Genomic DNA, 19,629 nt, shown 5'->3' with positions numbered 1-19,629 from the left:
TGGAAGAGTGATTACTCCACCTCCGGCAACAGTTCTTAAAGCCTGTAAACTCAATTCTTTTTTCCAATTCATAGAACAAAATAAGTATTCCCATAAATCACAACTTTAATATTTGACTTTTCCAAGAATACCTATACTTGTGCATGATATTTGACTTCACAAAGAATACCAGTAGTTGTGCATAACATATACATATAGTGATTGCCACTTCTATAACTTTGAACAACACTTTCTGCCTAAAATAGGTGATTGCCTAGCAAATCCTGCAGGATAGTGTCTGGAAAGAAGAAATAGTAATTCAAATGAAAAGCAAAAAAGTAGGGGAAAAGATGAAAATATGAAATAATTCAACTAAAAGAGATAAGAAATGAAAGCTTGATATAACAGAATGAGTCTTGGATTTGGAGCCAAAGGAACTGAGATCAAATTCCAGCTTGGTTTCTTCATATGTAATGATGGAATAATCCTACTTATACTAAAGAGAGGTTGGAGAAGATGGGAAAAGAATAAGCACCTACTATGTACCAGGCACAATGCTAACTAAGCATTTAACAAATAGCACATTCAATCTTCACACCAATCCTGAGAGGTAGGTGCTATTATTATCCCTATTTTGTCACTGAGGAAATTATGACAGAGATTAACTGACATGCCCAGGGTAAGAAGTATCTGAGGCCCTATTTTAACTCAGGTCTTCTTGAATTCAGACTTAGTATCCAATTTTCTGCATTACTTTGCTGCCTCCCTTTTCCTCCTCATATTTATAATTCTACAGGATAAGCCTACTTAGACAACTAGCTTCAAAGGATTGTGTGAGAAAGCAAACTTTATAAACTGTTAAATGTTTCATAGATTGGAGATTACAATTTTACAAATACAAAATTACAATTTTATAAAAGTCTGGTAGAAAGGAAATGGATACACTGGGAAATATAGGTGATACAAAAATAAGATCAATAAAATATATTTTAATTTTTTAAAAAAGAAAAACCATAATAACAAAATCTTATTTAAAGAAAGAAAGAAAGAAATTGACAATCTGAAGATATATTAAAGAATGTAGTCTCCAGAGTGGGGAAAACTCTGAAAACAAAACATGGAGAAACAAGAAGAGAAGAAAGAAGCAACAGCTTTTGAGGGAGCAATATAGCATCGTATCATAAGTTGCTTAGGGTGTTTCTTGGCATATGTGTTTCATTTTTGCTCCCCCTACCATTCTGTGCCAAAAAACTGTGATTGTATAAAAGGGAGGTATGTCAATGACAGTTTTGATGTATTACATAATTAATGATCTTTGAATTTTGGACACAACTCGAACATTCCACATTTGCTGAGCAGGCTGCAGACTCTCTGGAAACATTTCAAGCCACTGTCCCCAGCCTTCCCATCTACACTGGAGCGCTGAGTAGAAACCCCACTGTGTATATTCTATAACAAGCCTCCTTTTTCAGCCTTAGGCAGAGCAGCAGTTTCTTGCCCAGAAAGTTTGCTGAAACCAACTAACAGTAGTTTAAAAGAGGGCAAATTACAGTAATGGCAATGGCCCAAGGTGCTTTATCCTAACCTTCTTTGGTTTATTCATTATTGAGCAGCTGTTGTTTTCCTGGGTGATCTTTCTTATTACCCTTCCAGAGCCAGCCTTCTCTCTATCCTTTCTAAACTTGGAAGAACGTTGCTTAACCACAAAGTTATCATTAAACTCCATACTCTTTTCCATAGTACACTTGGAAGGGGCAAATATCAGGGGCTCCATTATACAGTGATCTTAAGCTCAAAATTCCCATTAACTGCAAGTAAGCAGAGTACTGAATTAATCCCCTGGTACAAATGAATAAGGGGAGGACAGGCTCAAGCTATAGTTCTTATGATATTTTGGAAAGAATCTGAGGAAAAGAAGAAACTAGAATGACAGCCAAGCATAAGTCAGGATGAAGATGTACCCTCTTTTCTCTTCTCACAAGAGTTTAGTTAGGTTCTAGGCCAGCCAGAGTGCAAGGGAAGATTTGGGTCCACTCCAGTCCTCCTTCCCTTCCAGCCTGAAGCCAAACTATTGAAGTGGTAGGGATGTATCTCAAATTCCCTGGAACCAAACTGGATTCCTTAAAAGACTTTTGGGCTATATTTGATTTGGGATGAGATCAAATCACTCAATATTGTCCCCAAACAGTCTAGAAATCTAAGGGTAGTCCATACAGAACTGTGCTACAAGGCCAGGAAATCTTAAGGGCTTGACAGGACCATGGAGATCAGATAATCTAGAGGGTGAACCCCACCCCCTCCAATAATGTTCCCAACAAGTATTCGTGTTGAACTACATTATTCTACTAACAGCCTTCTGCTTAGGCTACCTACCACAAGTCTCTCCCTATTTTACTCCATCCCTCACTGAGCTGCCAAAGTGATCTTCTTAAAGTACCGCTTTTACCATTTCACCCTTGCCCCTTCTTCCATAAACTCCCTTGGCTCTTAATTACCTTTAAGATCAAATACAAAAGTCTGTAAAGAATGGAAAAGCCTTTACAACCTGACTCATTAAACCTTTCCATTTTCTTACACTTTATTCCCTTCTTACACTTAATGATTCAGCAACACCTGCCTTTTGGCTATCCCTCTCCTCTCTGTGTGTCTTTCCACCACCTGTTCCTCATGCCAAGAATGCTCTCTCTTCTCACCTCTGCTTCCTGGCTTCCCTTCAAGACTCAGCTCAAATCTCACTTTTGGCAGGAAGTCTTCCCTGTTTCTCCCCCATCCCCAACCCTCCATTTTTCTCTTCTAACACCCCTCACTTACTATTAGTGCCTTCCATCAAAAGTTATCTTCCATCTATTCTGTTTTTATCTATCATGTATTTAGGAAGATAAGTAGTAGAGTGGATAGAGTACTGAGCCTTGAGACAGGAAAATTCTTCTTCAATGATAATATGCTCATAATAGCACCTACCTCCCAAGCTTGTGGTGAGAATCAAATGAGATACTATTTGTAAGGCACTTAGCACAATATCCGGCATAAAATAGTTCTTAATAAATGTTCATTCCCCTCCCTTTCCTCTGCTAAGTCCATACCACAAAATAAAAACTTGTTAACTGATTGACTAGCTTCTGTCATAGCCCACTGAACTTTCAGAAAATGTTAGTTCTTAGCAACTTCTTCCTTATAAATGAACAAAAGCTGTCTCCTCCACACTTCCACCCATTGATTTTTGATCTCCTTTCTGGGGCCAGGCAAAATAAATTGTTCTTCTTCCTGTCAGCCTTCCAAGTTTATAAATACAGGCAACAAAAGATGGTTTCCTTAACCTCCAAGTTAGTTGCTAGTGGGAATTTGACTTGGATCAAGAATGGCTGAAACCTGTGAGTATCTGACGATGGTGATGACTTGCAATGTCACTAGAGTTTAATTTTGGTGCCTCATCAGAATGTGAAAATAACACTGGAGCTTCAAAGGCTATGCCAACTGTATCACCGACCAAGGGCCAACCCACAAGTGCAAGAGTGTGCCCATGAATCTATGTAATTTCCCTCCCAGAACTAATTTAGCATAAGGAGCACAGTTTTTGGCTCATAAAGACAATGTAGGGAACCTGCAAGTGAGAAAACTCCATCTACCAATGCAGATGGATACCTTCTTTGTACTTTCCAAACTTAGAGACTTACTTAGAACAAGACTTCTTAAACTTTTTTCCATTTGTGATCCCTTTTCACCAAAGAGATTTTTATACAACCATAGCTAGATAGATATATAGAACAGGCATATAAATCCTGTTTTATATATCTATCTAGCTATGGTTGTATAAAAATTTACAGAGAATAAATCATAATTTTGCAGACTCCATATTCAGTTATATGGCCCCATATGAGATCACAACCCAAAATTTTAAGAAGCTTTGACCTAGAACACTGAAAGTTTAACTATATTGTTCATGTAGTCAATACGAGAGAAACTCTATTTCACTATTAGGAAAGTTTTTTTTTTTTTCCATCAAGTTGAATTTTTTTTTCCTACATGTCCACCCTTTCACTGTTCCTGAATCTGCCTTTTCGGGTTTGACAGAACAAGTTCAGTACTGCTTCCAGGTGAACAGGCTGTCAAATATTTGGAGACACATCATGTTTCCACTAAAGTTTCTCTTCTATAGACTAAAAACTTTCCAATTCCTTCCACCAGTCCTCATTGGTACTGTCATTAATCCCTCAGAATTGTGGGAAGCTTTCTCCAGAATCTCATTGGCTTGTCAATTACCTTTTTGTCTTCTGTTCCATCATGAACACACAGAGGAAATGACCAAGTGACAAGTCAACAAATCACCAAGCATTTATTAAGTGGTTATGACATGCCAGGAAATCTAGAGAAGCAAGTAGAAAACAAAGGAAGGACAATTCTTGCTTCTGAAAAGCTTGTGTTCTAATAAGGACAACACAAAAAAAAACAACTGAAAAGAAAGAGCTGGGGTGAAGGTCCTCATATCATGGTGGAGACAGTCATAAGTGAGACATAGATTGTAAAGAAGGAGTGAAGATGGTTGGCAGGGGGCAGCTATGTTGCTCAGTGGCTAGACCACCAATCCTGGAGTCAGTTTCTGACTGAGTTCAAATCTAGATGCAGATACTCAACATTTACAACTGAACTGAACTTTCAGAAAATGTTAGTTCTTAGCAACTTCATCCTTATAAATGTAACTCATTTACTGACTCATTCAAAAAAATTGGCTGTCCTGTGGACCCTTCTTTAAATGGAAGTCCTAGGAGGAAAATGACCAGTCAGAAGAAGGAGCCACAAGGGAGAGGAATTATCCTCGTAGAGATGGTTACAAAGGTATAAGAATCTCCCAAGATAAAAAGGCTATATAGGAACATAGTGACATGAGAAGAATGTCCCAAGATGAGAAGAATGATGGTAGCTCATTAAATAATGCATTTTGTTACCTTTCAGTAAAGGATGAAACCAAGGTCATCAATTGTTTTATTTCTTAATATGAAGAGATCTTATGAACCTTCCTTCCATTTAAGGGAAACTTAGTGTTCTAGTTTCACATCTGACTGGAATGCCAGTACGATGTGGTTCATTTCCTCAAGCAGTATATCAACTCATTGTTCACTAGACAAAGATCTTTTAAATATAAGCTACCCAAAAGATAAATTAATATTTTATTGAATTATTTCATTCTTAGAACCTTCTTCTTCCTTTTCCTCAGATCAGCCATCATCAGAGGAAGAAGCTACTTAGAGGGACCATTTATATATTTATGTGCTTCCACTGCCTGGAACATACTGGCCCTTAATAAATGTTTATTAACTGATTGTTTATGGCCAAAAAAGCCATTACCTACAGGTTTACTGGTAATGAGCCTCTCTGGACTAAAACAAATCTGCACTGATTTTTCCTCAACTACATAGCTCTCACTGGGAACAAAACCCAAGCCTTACAGTAAACAAAACCTGCCAGAATATATGTTCCACTGGCATAAAACTTTGAGAAACCAATGTCACCACCTCACCATTATGAGACACTGGAGTAGAACTTTTGTGAAGTTCTACTTTTTTTTGATACCTTTTACTTTGATAACTATAGCTAGATAGTGCCAGTAGACAAAAAACTAAACTTGGGATCAGAAAGTCAAATTGAGTTTGAATCCTATCTCACACACTTACAAGTCATGGGAACCTGACCAAGCAACTTGACCTCCATGAGCCTCAGCTCTCAGCTGTAAAATAGGGCTGATGATAACATTTATACACATCTTAGGAATTAATACACATAAAGTGCTCTGCAGACTTTAACTTAGGACAATGTTTCATACAAAGAAATCCAATGGCTTCTTTGTAAGGAATGGCATTCTCTGATTCTCAGGTCTCCTTTCAAACACATAGGACTAGAGGTTCTTTATCTCATGGCAATCCTCTTCTCCATAAGCACCACTGAGCATTCTTGAAAGTCTCTTTGGTTCTTATGCCTAGAAGCCATCTAGTTCAATTCGTTTATTTAACAAATGAAGAAACTGAGGCAGAAACTAGAGTTAATTATGAAGTGTGTTCTCCTTCTGCCAGAGGTGAGATTTCAAATATATTTATTTTATTTAAATTTAATTTAAATATTTAAGTTTAATTCAATATACTTTGTACTTGCATGTCATATTCTAAAAAATATAATGCCATATTTAATTTTCCTCTTTCTGTGGAAGCCACTATCATGTTCAATATCTTAGTCACATATTTGGCTCTTCTCTCCTTCTCCTTCTCCTATCCCTCCCCCCACTTATATCATTATTTATAGAATCCTGTTTCCATAATATCTTTCTCATCTGCCCCCTTTTCTCCATTCATCCAGGCACTACCCTAGTTCAGGCCCTCATCACAATTTATCTGGATTATTATAATAATCTCTTACTATCTCTAGCCTCTCTTTTCTCCAATCCATACTTCCAATTAGCTTTCAAAATATACTTTCTAAGTTTGATGATGTCACTACCTTGCTTAAACTCCAACAGATGCTCCCTGCTATACTAAGAATAAAATATAGAGTCTTTAATCTAGCATTCAAAACCCTCCTCTGTAGGAAGCCAGCCTACTATAGCCTTATTTCAGACTATTCCTCTTCAAGTACTCTGTTTTCTAGGCAAAGTCTTGTACTATTAGCTGGGTCTCTTTGCCTGGCTTTCTCTTGTTTCCACACGTTCCCAAGTACTTTCTCTATATTTCTATCTATTAAAAATCCTTTTTCTCCTCCTGCCTTAGAAAGACATATTTCCTATGTCTTCTGTAAAGTCTTCTCTTAGTCCTCTTCAAGCAAGACAATCTAAAAGTTAAGGAACCCCAAGAGTCAGTTAGAGTTAAACCTGAATATCAAGCAAGATTTAAAGAAGATGATCTACTCAACAAGTAGTTTTACTGTCTTCCTTATAACACATTGTCTAGATTTTCTTTGGTCCTTTCCATACTGTACCTTCTGTCGTATTTTTGTCACTTTACCCCACTTGCCCTGTTCCCCACACATACCTCTCTTCATTTGATCATAAAATCCCTGAGATCAGGGTCTGTGTTATTTTCAATTTTTGCATCCCAAGAAACTACCATGAGGCCCCTCATATAGTCAGCACCTAAGGAATACTGGTTGAATTGAATGGGATATTAGTACAGATCTCACCTCCTACAAACAAAAGAAGCAAGATGTCCCACTCATTTAAATATGCACCTCTCTTGGACAAAGTCATTAGAGTATACCATTCATATTGGCTCAAAACCAGCTTGCTGCTTTACAGACTAAAAGATAAAATAAAAAGCAGTTTGGGTTTGTTGTTCCCGAAGAAGGAAGAGAGCACAAACCGCAAAGATGACATTTTTATTCTCCGTGGGGTAAAAGTTTGGTCAGAGCAATATTCCTGTATTTAAAAGTTATATATGTAAGTCTAAACATTTTTATGGTCACTAGTCTAAAATTTGCAGAATCATGAAAAATGATTGTTTCTTCTATCTTGACAGATTTACAACAAAAATGTCCTTTGAACAAACTACTCTCTGTAGGAATTAGGGGCACACAGTTAGCTTGGTCTTTGAGTAAAATTCATTCCAAAGTAATTTCATTTGAACAAAATCTCCTGAATCATAAATGTGCTTTGAAAGGTCAGGACAAATATGATCCCTATAGTGCAATGTTTCTAAAGCATTTTAATCTGGTACCTTGTTTTCATTTCATCAAATGGTCAAACAGTGCACAGAGCAACCACCCAGGCAGTGAATTGCCATTTTTAGGTCATAATTTTCCATATACAGTCTGAGGTTTGGGATAGGGGAAGAGAAGGAGACCTGTATGTAGACATGATGTAATCCTTTATACTAACCTGTCAGTTTTAAATAGTCATTAACTATAAACAATAATAGCTTAACTTGTGAAAGTACATTTTGCTTCTCGAACAATAGCACTGAGGGATGAAGATGCAGAATAGATTGTCTATTTCATAAAATAATAACTTAGTAATTACCCCTTTTAAATATTTACTATAAGTAGATAAAATGTGTGGCGCCACATTTTAATTCAGACAATGTTCTGATCATTCCTTCAGATATTTTCTACAACATATAATGGAGCCTTTATTTTAAAAAATTATACAATAAATTTGTTTTAATTCAAACTCAAATCAATCTTGATATTCTTGAATATAAAAAAGCAATATATAAATTGATGATGATGATGATGATGTCATTTTTCATCATGCTCCACTCTTCATGATCTCATTTAGGGTTTTCTTGGCAAAGAAATGGAGTGGTTTGCCACTTCCTTCTCTGTCAAATCAGAAAACTGAGGCAAATAAGGTTAAACAATTTACCCCATGAATAAGTATCTGAGGCCAAATAGAACTAACAAAAATGAGTATGTCTGACTTCAGACTCTGAACTATATGTACTATGGAGGCATCTAGTTGCCCTAGTGGTCATTGGGGCACAGCATCACCTTAATCTTTTATTCTATCTGCCCCCCCCCTTTACACTAGTAATAATCTAGCATGAATATTTTATTCTTGCTTACACCACCTCCTCACCATCCATATACTCCTCAACTACTTCTAATCTCATTTCTGATCCCAGGAGTCTTACAAAACTGTTTTCTGAAGGGTAATTAATGACCTCAATGAATAAAGCTGATAATTTTTTTCTTCCTCATCCTCCTTAACTTTTTATTACTTCTTGATATCAGTGACCACACTCTTCTACTTTGGTTTTCATAACATTATTCTCCTCTGGTTCTCCTTCTACCATCCATTTCCCACCTTCTCAGCATGGATATTTCTCAAAGTCTGATCCTGTCTAGTACCCATGTACTTTAAAATCTAGTAAAATTGATCTCCTTGTTGCACTTCTCACAAAATTCTGTTCCCTAAAAAAGCATTTGTGTAAGTGTTCTCCTCTTGTCTGGAATGTATTACTCACCCCAACATTCCAAGTTGAGTTTTCTCTCTGAATATACCTGGAACCATTGTGACTCATTTGCATCCTTGAATCCCTACATTATATTAAACAAAGTATGCCAAAAGACCTAGTACAGTTTTAAGTTTTAGTAAATTAAAACTGAGACTTTTGGGACACTCTGCACTTTACTGGCTACATATTGTATCCTCTTCTACACGACCATCCCCCAAACACCTGACTGTTTTGTCTTTGCCTTCAGCTCTAGGACCTACTGTAGTGGCTAAAAATTAGAAAGGTAGATCAATGGAACAGAGTAGAAATACAATTTACAGCAGCAAATAAATAAAGCAATCTTGTATTTGACAAGTGTAAAGACAAGATTTGGGGGTAAGAATTCATTATTTGGTAAAAAAAAATTGTTGGGAAAATTGGAAAGGGACATGGCAAAAATTGGGCATAGATCAATATTTTATACCATTTATTAAGATAAGATCAAAATAGATACATGATCAAGATATAAAAAATAATGTTACAAGAAAATTTAAAGAACATGGAATATATTACTTATCAGACTTATGTCTGGGGAACAATTTATGGATAAATGAGATAGAGATCAGAATGATATAAAATGAAAATTTTTTATTATATTAAATTGTGATATGAGTTTAATAAGTGTTTAATTGACTTTAACATCTCTATCACCTTCATTTCAGTCATAACAAATCCTCAACATGGTTTCAGATAATTTTTTTTGCTATCCCAAAAGTGTATGTGTTCTATCAATATGGTTCTACTTATCTAGCAAAACTATCTCCTTAAAAAGACTTCTCTTAAAAATTGCTTTACTAAATATAAATCACTTAGTCTCTTATCAACCTTAGCCATGTTATCCACTTCAAAAATAAGGTTCCTCCATATTTTGATGGAAGTGGATTTCTTTGACAAAGAGACCTGAGTTTCAATTGATAAATGACGGACAAAAGCAGCTACACCCAAAGAAAGAACACTGGGAAACGAATGTGAACTATCTGCATTTTTGTTTTTCTTCCCGGTTATTTTTACCTTCTGAATCCAATTCTCCCTATGCAACAAGAGAACTGTTCGGTTCTGCAAACATATATTGTATCTAGGATATACTGCAACATATCCAACATATAAAGGACTGCTTGTCATCTAGGGGAGGGGGTGGAGGGAGGGAGGGAAAAAAATCGGAACAGAAACGAGTGTCAATATAAAGTAATTATTAAATAAAAATTAAAAAAAAAATAAGGTTCCTCTTTTAGCCAGACCAATAGTGACTGAGAATCTAGGACCAACAGAATCAGAACTTCAGTGATCTCTAAAGGTTCCTTCTTAGGAATCAATGTAACAATTACAAACTGCTCCTTCAAACCTGAGTGCTATTTTCTTGGTTACAGAGCTATGATTTCATCAGTATTGGGACCTCCCAGTGGGAAAACCGCTTTCACTGAAATAGATTGGCAACTTCTCTCTTAACTAATCATCCCAGAATCTAAGAGAGTTGATTAAGGCACAGAGAGATTAAATGTCTTTCCTAGAGTGAGAAAACTAATATGGATGAAAGCTAATATGGATGATCTTCCTGACACTCCAAGACTGGCCCTCTATCCATCATATTATACTGCCTCAGAGAGAGATAAAATGTCTTCCTTTATTTTTTGATGAGCTCTCTCTGCCATCCTCTAGTGTACCTTCTTACAACCCTACTATAACAGAGTGCCTTTTTAAGGTCTAAAATGGCATTTTTTTTCACAATGCAATTACATTTTAATAAGGATCTTTTCAATTTGTTCTAATTATGGCCTGAGAATCATATCTCTTGAGAGTCTCTTCAGATGAGTGAAATATTACCTCTATTACAGCTCATCAATGCACTACTATTAAAAGTAAAAAAGACAGCCTATTGATCATTTCATATCAAGAAGACAGTCCAAAAAATGTGGATGGCATGGAAGAGAGCACCAATTTCTCAAATTATTCCGGTCCATTTCTTTTTGACAAGTAAGAGAAAGATCTGGTAATGGTATCTAAGTTTCTTTCTTAAGTGACTGTTACATTTTTTCCTGGATCCACAATATATGTGAGATTGGCATAATAATGGCTTAGAGAAGAAAATGTTTCTAATCCATTATTCTCAATAACCACATTCATCAGTCATTTTCTGCACTCTGATATTCACAAAGTGTTGCTCAAATATTAGACATCTGGTTTTCCATCAGGACTTTGGGATGACTAATCTGGTAATGCACTTATGAATCAAACTTCCTCTATTGTCTCATGACCACAATCTTGAGGCTAGAAATAATCATTGGTAAACCAGTCATTAGGAATATTAGCTTTTTTACTAATTATGATACAAATTAAAGTGGGGAAAAAGTAGAATAAATTTACCAATCAAACACTTCAAGACAATAACTTTTTATTGACAACTTTTGGTTTTTATATTCTTGCTTCCTTCCCAGCACACACACGCACACGTAGACGCACACACACACACACACACACACAATCATCCCCTTACCAATTAATAAAATAGAAGAGGAGAAAAGGCAAATTGGTTTTTTATAAAGAAGGAATAACTAAGAAGAAATGCTCATCTTACTGTAAGCTGAAGGGAAGCTTCAGAGTCATACTCTTTTCAAAAATGTTAATCCTGAATATTAACAAAAAAATGATCTGTACTTTTTAAGTCCTCTTGCCTAACAAAATCTGAAAGGAAAGAAACAGTAGGTTCCTCTTGGTGAATAATTTCCACTATATAAGAGTCTTCCAGAACTCATGGCTGTCTCACCGTAAGAAAAGACTTAAAATAAGAATATAAAGCAACAGAGACTTAAGAAACTCCTGCTTGGCAAACATTGTGTTGGGGAAGTGAAATCAATTATTTAAAAGACACTAATGGTAGAGAGTACTACCCACAATTCCAGGACAAAGAATGATTCATTTTCATGAGAAGTTAAGTATCTAGATGGGACTGATAGAATAAAACCCAAGAAAAAGAAATATGATGACAAAGAGAACCTTAAATACCAGACATAAGAGTTGGAACTTTCTTTGATAATTAATAGAGAACATGGATTTGGCATTGGATTATTCTAGATTGGAGAAGTAAGGGGGAAAATAACTGTAAGTAGGTTCTACGGTAAATGGTAAATAGCTGGCAAAGAGGGATTTTACCTAGGACAAAGCAGAAGAAATATAGATAAAGATTTAGATTTAAAAGATGCTGCCAAGGAAATGGTGATAACTCATATTTACCGAGAACTAAAATGTTAGCAAAGCATTTTTCTCCCGCCAACCCTGTGAAACATAGAGTGAAAGTATCCTTATCCTCACTTACATGCACAAAATGAGACTCTGACCCATGGTGTGACATAATTACTAATTGACCCACTCCAATGGGGTTCAAAACTAGGTGTGGTGACTCCAAGTCTAACATTATATATGCTAATTTCATACATGTATGAATCATACATGTATGGTTTTTAGAGAGCTGAAATTCTAGTTCTATGTTCTACCTAGATTACCTAAATTTCTCTGGACCTGAATCTCCTCACTATAAAATGAAGGTGTAGAACTAAATGACTTCTTTCAGACCTAAATGTATGATTCTATGAGCTTGAAATAGCTATGTGGTAGAGTAGAAAGAGTGTTAGACTTAAGAGTCAGAAAGATCAAATCTTGCCTCAGTTTCTTACAGCTGTGTGATCCTCTTTCAGTTGCGGCAACTTCATCTATAAAACAGAGGTTGGACTCAATGGCTTTACGTACTCTTCTAGCTCACAATCTATAGATCTATATTCTTTTTTCTTTTTTTAATTTTTAGTTAATATTTTTATTTTCTCTGGTTACATATAAAACAAATTTTTACATTTGTTTTTAAAACTTTGAGTTCCAGATTCTTTCCCTTCCCCTCCCTGCCATTGATAAGGCACATGTGAAGTTATTCAATAATTTCTATAAAAGTCACGTTGCAAAAGAAAGCATAGATCTCTGCCCCCTCCCAAAAAAAAAAAAAAAAAAAAACACCTTAAGAAAAATAAAGAAAAGTCTTCAGTCTGTATTCAGACACAATCAATTCTTTCCCTGGGTATGAATAACATTTTTCATCCTAAGTCTTTCAGCACAGTCTTGGATCAAAAGATATTGCTGAGAATAGCAAAGTCATTCACAGTTTGATTCTATGTCTTCAAAGTTCTTCATGTTGCTACCTGTTCACACCTGCCATTTAACTGTTCATTGTGCTCTCTGTGATACAGCACTGGGGCTACAAAGACAAAAGTGAGAATTGTCCTTATGTCGAAGGAGTTTACAATCTCCACTGCTCATGATGAACAGCTTTTCCTAAGTTTTGATGGGCTTATTTCTCTTCCTGACCATTTTTTACCCCAGTCACAGAAACATACTAAGTATTCTCTCCTTTGCTACAAGATATGTTGATTAATGAGGTTCCCCTTAGGAGAGGGAAGAGAACCTTCCAAATTGGCTGAGAAGACACTGGAATCTAAAAGGCTAGCTTATCTGGTGGAAAAGAAATCTCCTTGGGTTTCTGCCCCAAGGCAAGAATATGTTCTGGCTCTGGCTGTTATTTGTGCTCATTTGTATCACTTGGACAAAGCTTTTCAGTCACAACAAAGCCACAGTTTGAACTGTCTGTCTAGTTTTATGGCTAAATTCTGCCCCCTACAGATTATTTCTTTCAAGAATATTATATTAAATTGTATCAAAATGTTATTGTTAATATAATTCATACATTAATGTGTTCATTAAATATAATACGATATTAAAGTGTATGATGCAATTTGTACAAATACAAAATATCAGTTTTGTAGATTGTTGGAATTGGAAAGATCAGGTTGTCCAAACTCTTTCTTTATTGATGAAGCAACAGCCCCGGAGAGATGAATTAACTAAGCTTACACAGAAAGTGACTCAAGTGGGATTCTAATCAGCTCACCTGGCTCCAGACACAATGCTGTTTTTTGTTTTGTTTTGTTTTACCTCCATAAGACCTAGTTATATCTCCTATACTAGGCTTTCTCTCCTAATTGTCATTGTTATTATTTTGAAAATTTCCAAAAAAGAACTGCATAAGTTATCTCTAAACCCCAAAAGAGAGATATATCATCTTTTTTAAAGTCTTAAATTTTACTTTGTAGATATCTTGTTTAATATCACTTCATTTCTAAATATATCCCACCATGATTCGTGACCCTTTAACACAGATGGGAAAACGAGCTGGTAAAATGGATGCTGGAATGGGAGTCAAGAAGTCTGAAGTTCAAAGCCAGGTTCATATCCTTATCAGTATGATCCTGCACAAGTGACTTAGCTTCGATGTGCCTTAGTTTCCTCAATTGTAAAATGGCAACAACAATATCTACCTCACATAGTTGTTGGAAGAATAAAATTCACTAACATTTATAAAATGCTTAACACAGTGACTAGCACATAGTAAGTACTATAGAAATGCTTATCCCTTTCTTACCTTAGCAGATTAAAAAGAAAGATTAAAAAGCAATTCAGAAAAACCAACATATCAGCTACATCCAAGAGCATATGGCATAAATTGGTAACAATGAAAATTAGGGGAGAAAGCCTCATGTGGGAGATATAACTAGGTTCTGTGGAGGTAAAACAAAACAAAACAAAACAAAACAAAAAACAGCATTGTGTCTAGAGCCAGATGAGCTGATTTGCATATAAATCATTACATAGGTATGTACATATCATACATATCAGACAGAATCATTACATATATATATATATATATATAATATATATATATATATATATATACAGAAATGCATATCAGATTTTTAGCAATGAATATACACTGTTTAAATTAGAAAAAAGATCTCCCTTCCTCACCTCCGCTGGTGTGGTGGTACATTTTCCCTTTCCAGTACATTGTACATCGTGAGACTTGCTGTCCACTGGCGCACAGGTGCTGACCTTCACGACCACAGTTAAACGCAAAGCCACAATGCATTTACTAACAGAATCATTCACGAAACCTGGGAAGAAAAGGGAATATTTTTTTTCTTTGAGAGAAGGTCAGATAAACTGCCACACTAGCAAGACAGAAAACACTATCAAAATATATTCCAGTCTGGCAAAGAAAATGAAATTTAACATAGCAAGTAATCAGTAAATATTATGTTGATTGACATTTCATTTTGGTCATTAACTCTCTGATTTTTAAACTATGTAATTAAACCCATTAATTGAAGCAATGCACAACAGGTATTACAAAATTATAGAATCTCAGTATGTGAAAGAACTTTAGAGATCATCCAATCCAACCCATGTCTGACCAAAAATCCCTTCTACAACATCCCAAAACTAATGGCTAAAATCTTTATTCAAAGGCCTCTAACAGAAGAGGAGCTCATCACCCAAGTCATTCTACTGTTGGACAGAGCTAATAATTGGGAAGCACTTTCCTTCAAGCCTAGATTTGTCTCTTTGAGCTTCTATCCCCTCTTCTTTGTTCTGGTGATTGGTGCCCCCAAAAAGTAAGTCTAATCCCTTTTCCATATGAGAGCATTTCAAATATGCATTCAAATTTACAATTATATGCCAAAAGAGTTTGAAGGTTATATTAGTATTATTTGGAAACTTTAAATATATTTTGCCATTTGGCAGTAATACCGGGGAAGACAATCAGAAAAATTTTAATTATATCAGTGAAAGTGATCATTGTATGACTTTGGTAGATTTCTAATTTTCTCATCAAAACCACTCATTTATCCATGTATACTTCCTTCAAAATAATGTACTAGTTCATTTCCTAGATAATCAATATTTAAGATCATGGCACACCCCATCAACTCACCTCAGGTCTCTTCATGCTCAAGCATAACTAACTAGTACCGCCAGATTGACTGCTGGGGCACTAACATGGATCATTAGGCTGGCTGAGATGACAAGTCTGGCTACACTACAGCCTAGTCATGTAACGCTTCTAGGCTGACCTCTGATGAGACTTGGAAAATGTCTTATTCCTCTTGTTGCTGAGCCCCTGCCCAGGAGTGAACAGCTTCACAGCTAATAAGACATGGCTTCTACACTCACTTTCCTATGTCACAACTATCTCCCCTTTTCCACCTTGTCAAGTTCCTTTCCAAGTTATCCCTGTGGGGAAGCAGGATTGGCGAAAGAGGTCTTTTATTTGTACTACTTCCATTCATTTTTGATGGTTAGCTTGCTAAAAATCACAACTCCACCAATTTAGCTTGCTTCTACAGCATGGGGCACAAACCCAGAAACTGACAGACATGTCATAAACACATTTAAGGAAGTCAATAATGGTTCCACTGCATTCCCTCCATTTCAATGGGACCTACTTATCACTCCTTTTAAGCCAGAATGGGAGGTCACTAAAACACATGTATTAGACTCCATCAACCTGTCATTTGAATTTCATTTCACACTGTAATGGAAAAATGCATTGTGAGAAATTTGGTGGAAAATATTAAAAATAAAAAAGGCTTTCCACATATTTTTCCCTTTTTGTTCTTCTAAAAGCATTATAGGAAAGTAATGTTTGAAAGGAGCTCAGTTATTCCCATTTCCCATTCCTTTACTGAAATCGCAAGTTAGTTGAAGTAAAAAAAAAAAAAAAACAACTATTTCTCATTGGAAATGGGATGTCATGATGCATTAGAATTTAACAAAAAAAAAGTTTCATACAAGGAATTATTTATCTTTTAATGTATACAGTTGTTTTGGTCTTTTAAGTTTGTCAATAAACAAAATGGCAAAAGGAAGGCAAAAAGCATCACAAGTGTTTTCTCATAACCTTAGGGGTTAAGCAACCTTTCAATGGGGAAATGGGGAGATAATTACCACTTCACAAGGAAAATGAAAGAAAGGAGAAGGTGTTGTGAAATAAGATCAAGAAGTTTTGCCCACTGTTACAATGGGCATACTTGCATACTGCAGAAATGCCATGTGGAGCTGAACACCTCCTAGACAAGAAAGACTGGGAGATCTGGTTTTTCTATTTTTAAGAAATTTCTTTTACATAATACCAGGGACCACCCAGCTTAGTCCCAAAGGATAATATCAAAAAGAGGGCAGAGTCCTAGATTTAGACTTTAGAAACAGGCACATCTAAGCTTTTCATTTTATAGTTGATAAAACTGACATTCCATGAGTTTAAATGACTTGTCCAAGATCATACAGCAAGAAAGTCCCAATTTTAACTCAGGTGTTCCTGATTTCAAGTCCAGAACTTTATCCACTGTGTCCTCTAGTTATCCCCATCACTGTAGCCAAACTCCTCTTAGCCACTTATGGCCTTATCATCCATAGGTTTACCCAAACACCTTGTCAATCGCATTTTTATTTGCTGAAGATTGTAGTCAGAGAGATTCTCAAACTCTCCGGATGTTCTAGTCCATACAGAGAAACAACAGTTTAAAAGAGATTGAGTTCTAGTCTGTGACTTTCCTAGTGAAATGGCAGAAGTGGAATGGAAATAAAGGCATAGGAAGTGAGCAGTTCCAAAAACTAGGAGGACACAACATTAGCTGGGTCATCCAAATAGATAAATAAGTCTCCAAAGGTGATGGCATGGGAAGGGGCTGAGAAGGCCATTTAAATCCAAATCATAAAGAATGGTAGAACAATGACTAGGAAGTCAGAAGAGACCAGAACTAATGATTGGAAAAGTGCGGTATAGTGGATATCACAAATGCAAAGGAAATGTCTGGAAGTAGGTGTTGGAAGTAAGAAATAGACTAACTCGGGGGATAGGATCACTAAGGGAAGGAACAAAATTATTCTGATGATTTTGCCACTGTTCAAAACTTTGTTATGACTGTAGTAAAGAACTGTTGGGGCAACTAGGTGTTACAGTGGATAGAGCATGAGCACCGGAGTCAGGACCACCTGAGTTTGAATCCAGTCCCAGATAATTAACACTTACGAGCTGCATGATACTGGACAAGTCACTTAACCCCCAATTGCCTCATAAAGGAAAGGAGGAAGGGAGGGTGGGGGGAAGGAAGGGAGAAAGGGAGAGAGGGGAAGAGGAAGGGGAAGAGGGAGAGAAAGAAGAAAGAAAAGAACTATTGTCTCCAGAACTTGAGGAATATTGCTTAGAAAAGTTCAAATACCAGTTTACAGATGGAGTAACCTTGGACACTGGGCCTTAGTTTCCTCATCTTTAAAATGAAAAAATAATATCAATATTAGAATTATAGAATTGTAATAACATTAAAATTGTAATATCATCATCATCATTATTATAATATGTATAGGTTTTAAGGTTTGCAAAGTATTTTGCAGCTGAGGCAGATGTGCTATTATCCCTGTTTTACAGATGAAGAAACAGGCTGAGAGAGTTTAGATGCCCAGGGTCACATGGCTAGCACATGGTTAAGGCAATATTGACATCTTCAAGACTCCAACACTCTCTGGGTCATGTAACAGCAAGAGAGCACCCCTAACATCTCTTCCAGCTTGGGAATCAGTAATCCTAAATTCATCGGGATAGTAAGTCTTTGTGTTTTGAGGATGCAATTTAATAAGAAGAAGCTAACATTTTATAGAGTAGTGGCTCTATACCAGGCATTATTCTCATTATAATTTTCAGAAAAGTCACAAGTAACTCCAAGCTAAGGCCACTCCCAGTTCAAAGCCAGCTTATGTCCATTATGGTATTTTCATTTTGTTTTTAAGCAAATCAACACCAAAACTACAACTCTGGGGTGGGGGGAGAAGCAATAAATAAAAAACCTTTGGGAAATTAACATACTATCACAACTCATTTCTCTCTCTTTAAAATATATGAAATCTTGTCAGAAATATTTTTGTACATGTATCTAAAAGAGAAATGACAAGAGAAAAGTCTAACTTACTGTGTGAGATGTCAAAACCCTGTATGAAATATGATGAATTCATTAATAGACCATGAAAAATTGTGAGAAGACTATATAGATATATATAGCATATATAATATATAATCTTCATATATAATATGATATATATTACATAATGATGTATAATAGATATAGATAAAAGCTAATTTTGAATTTGTAGCCCCTCTAAAAGGGTTTCAGAGACCAGGATTCTCTGGACAATGTTTTGGACAAAAAAGAGGGTTCTTTGAGGGTAGGAAGGCCATTGTTTGGTTGTTGTTTGGTGGTTGTTTTTTACATCAAAAACTAATTAACCAATATTTTCTTGAATATATTTAAATATATTTCCATATAAGAATCATCATGGCTACAATATCTCTAAAACTACATGTCCACATGGGAGTAGGGGGAGGATTCCGAGACACTCTGAACGAATGAATAATATTTATTAAACAATTACTTTCTGCCAAACATTGGTACCAAAAAAAAAAAAAAAACCACTGTAGTATGGCAATGGAGTGAATTATTCCTAAACAATGAACAATTCTTAAGTTCCCAAGATGGTCACTACTCACTTAAATTGATTAATGATTTAATTCAATTCAACAAGCATTTATTTATTGAACTCTAACTATATGCAAAATACTAGACTATGCACTGAAGGCCATAAGGCTAGACAGAGGGCAAAGGAGCTGAAGGATAAAGGAGAAATGGAAAAAGATATAACTAAGCATTTTGATTTCTTTAATTTCATTACTATTTAAGTCACAATTGCATTACTATTTAAATTAAATTTAAATTTAAATCAAATTAATATAGAAATCAACAAGTATTTATAA

At 35.7% G+C, this 19,629-nt stretch overlaps 1 protein-coding gene across 1 annotated transcript in view; it reads right to left on the bottom strand.

Moving 5' to 3' along the window:
* The window catches only part of DNER (delta/notch like EGF repeat containing), a 330,352-nt gene that overhangs the window by 136,928 nt on the left and 173,795 nt on the right, over positions 1 to 19,629 (bottom strand). The window contains exon 5 of the mRNA XM_051983379.1: positions 14,793 to 14,938. Within this exon, the coding sequence (XP_051839339.1) occupies positions 14,793 to 14,938 (146 nt within the window). The remainder of the gene's footprint in view (positions 1 to 14,792; positions 14,939 to 19,629) is intronic.

This window comes from Antechinus flavipes, chromosome 3 (genome assembly GCF_016432865.1).
Source record: "Antechinus flavipes isolate AdamAnt ecotype Samford, QLD, Australia chromosome 3, AdamAnt_v2, whole genome shotgun sequence".
Taxonomy (NCBI): Eukaryota; Metazoa; Chordata; class Mammalia; order Dasyuromorphia; family Dasyuridae; genus Antechinus; species Antechinus flavipes.
The sequence above is the reverse complement of the archived record's forward strand: the minus strand, read 5'-3'. Positions and strand labels throughout refer to the sequence as shown.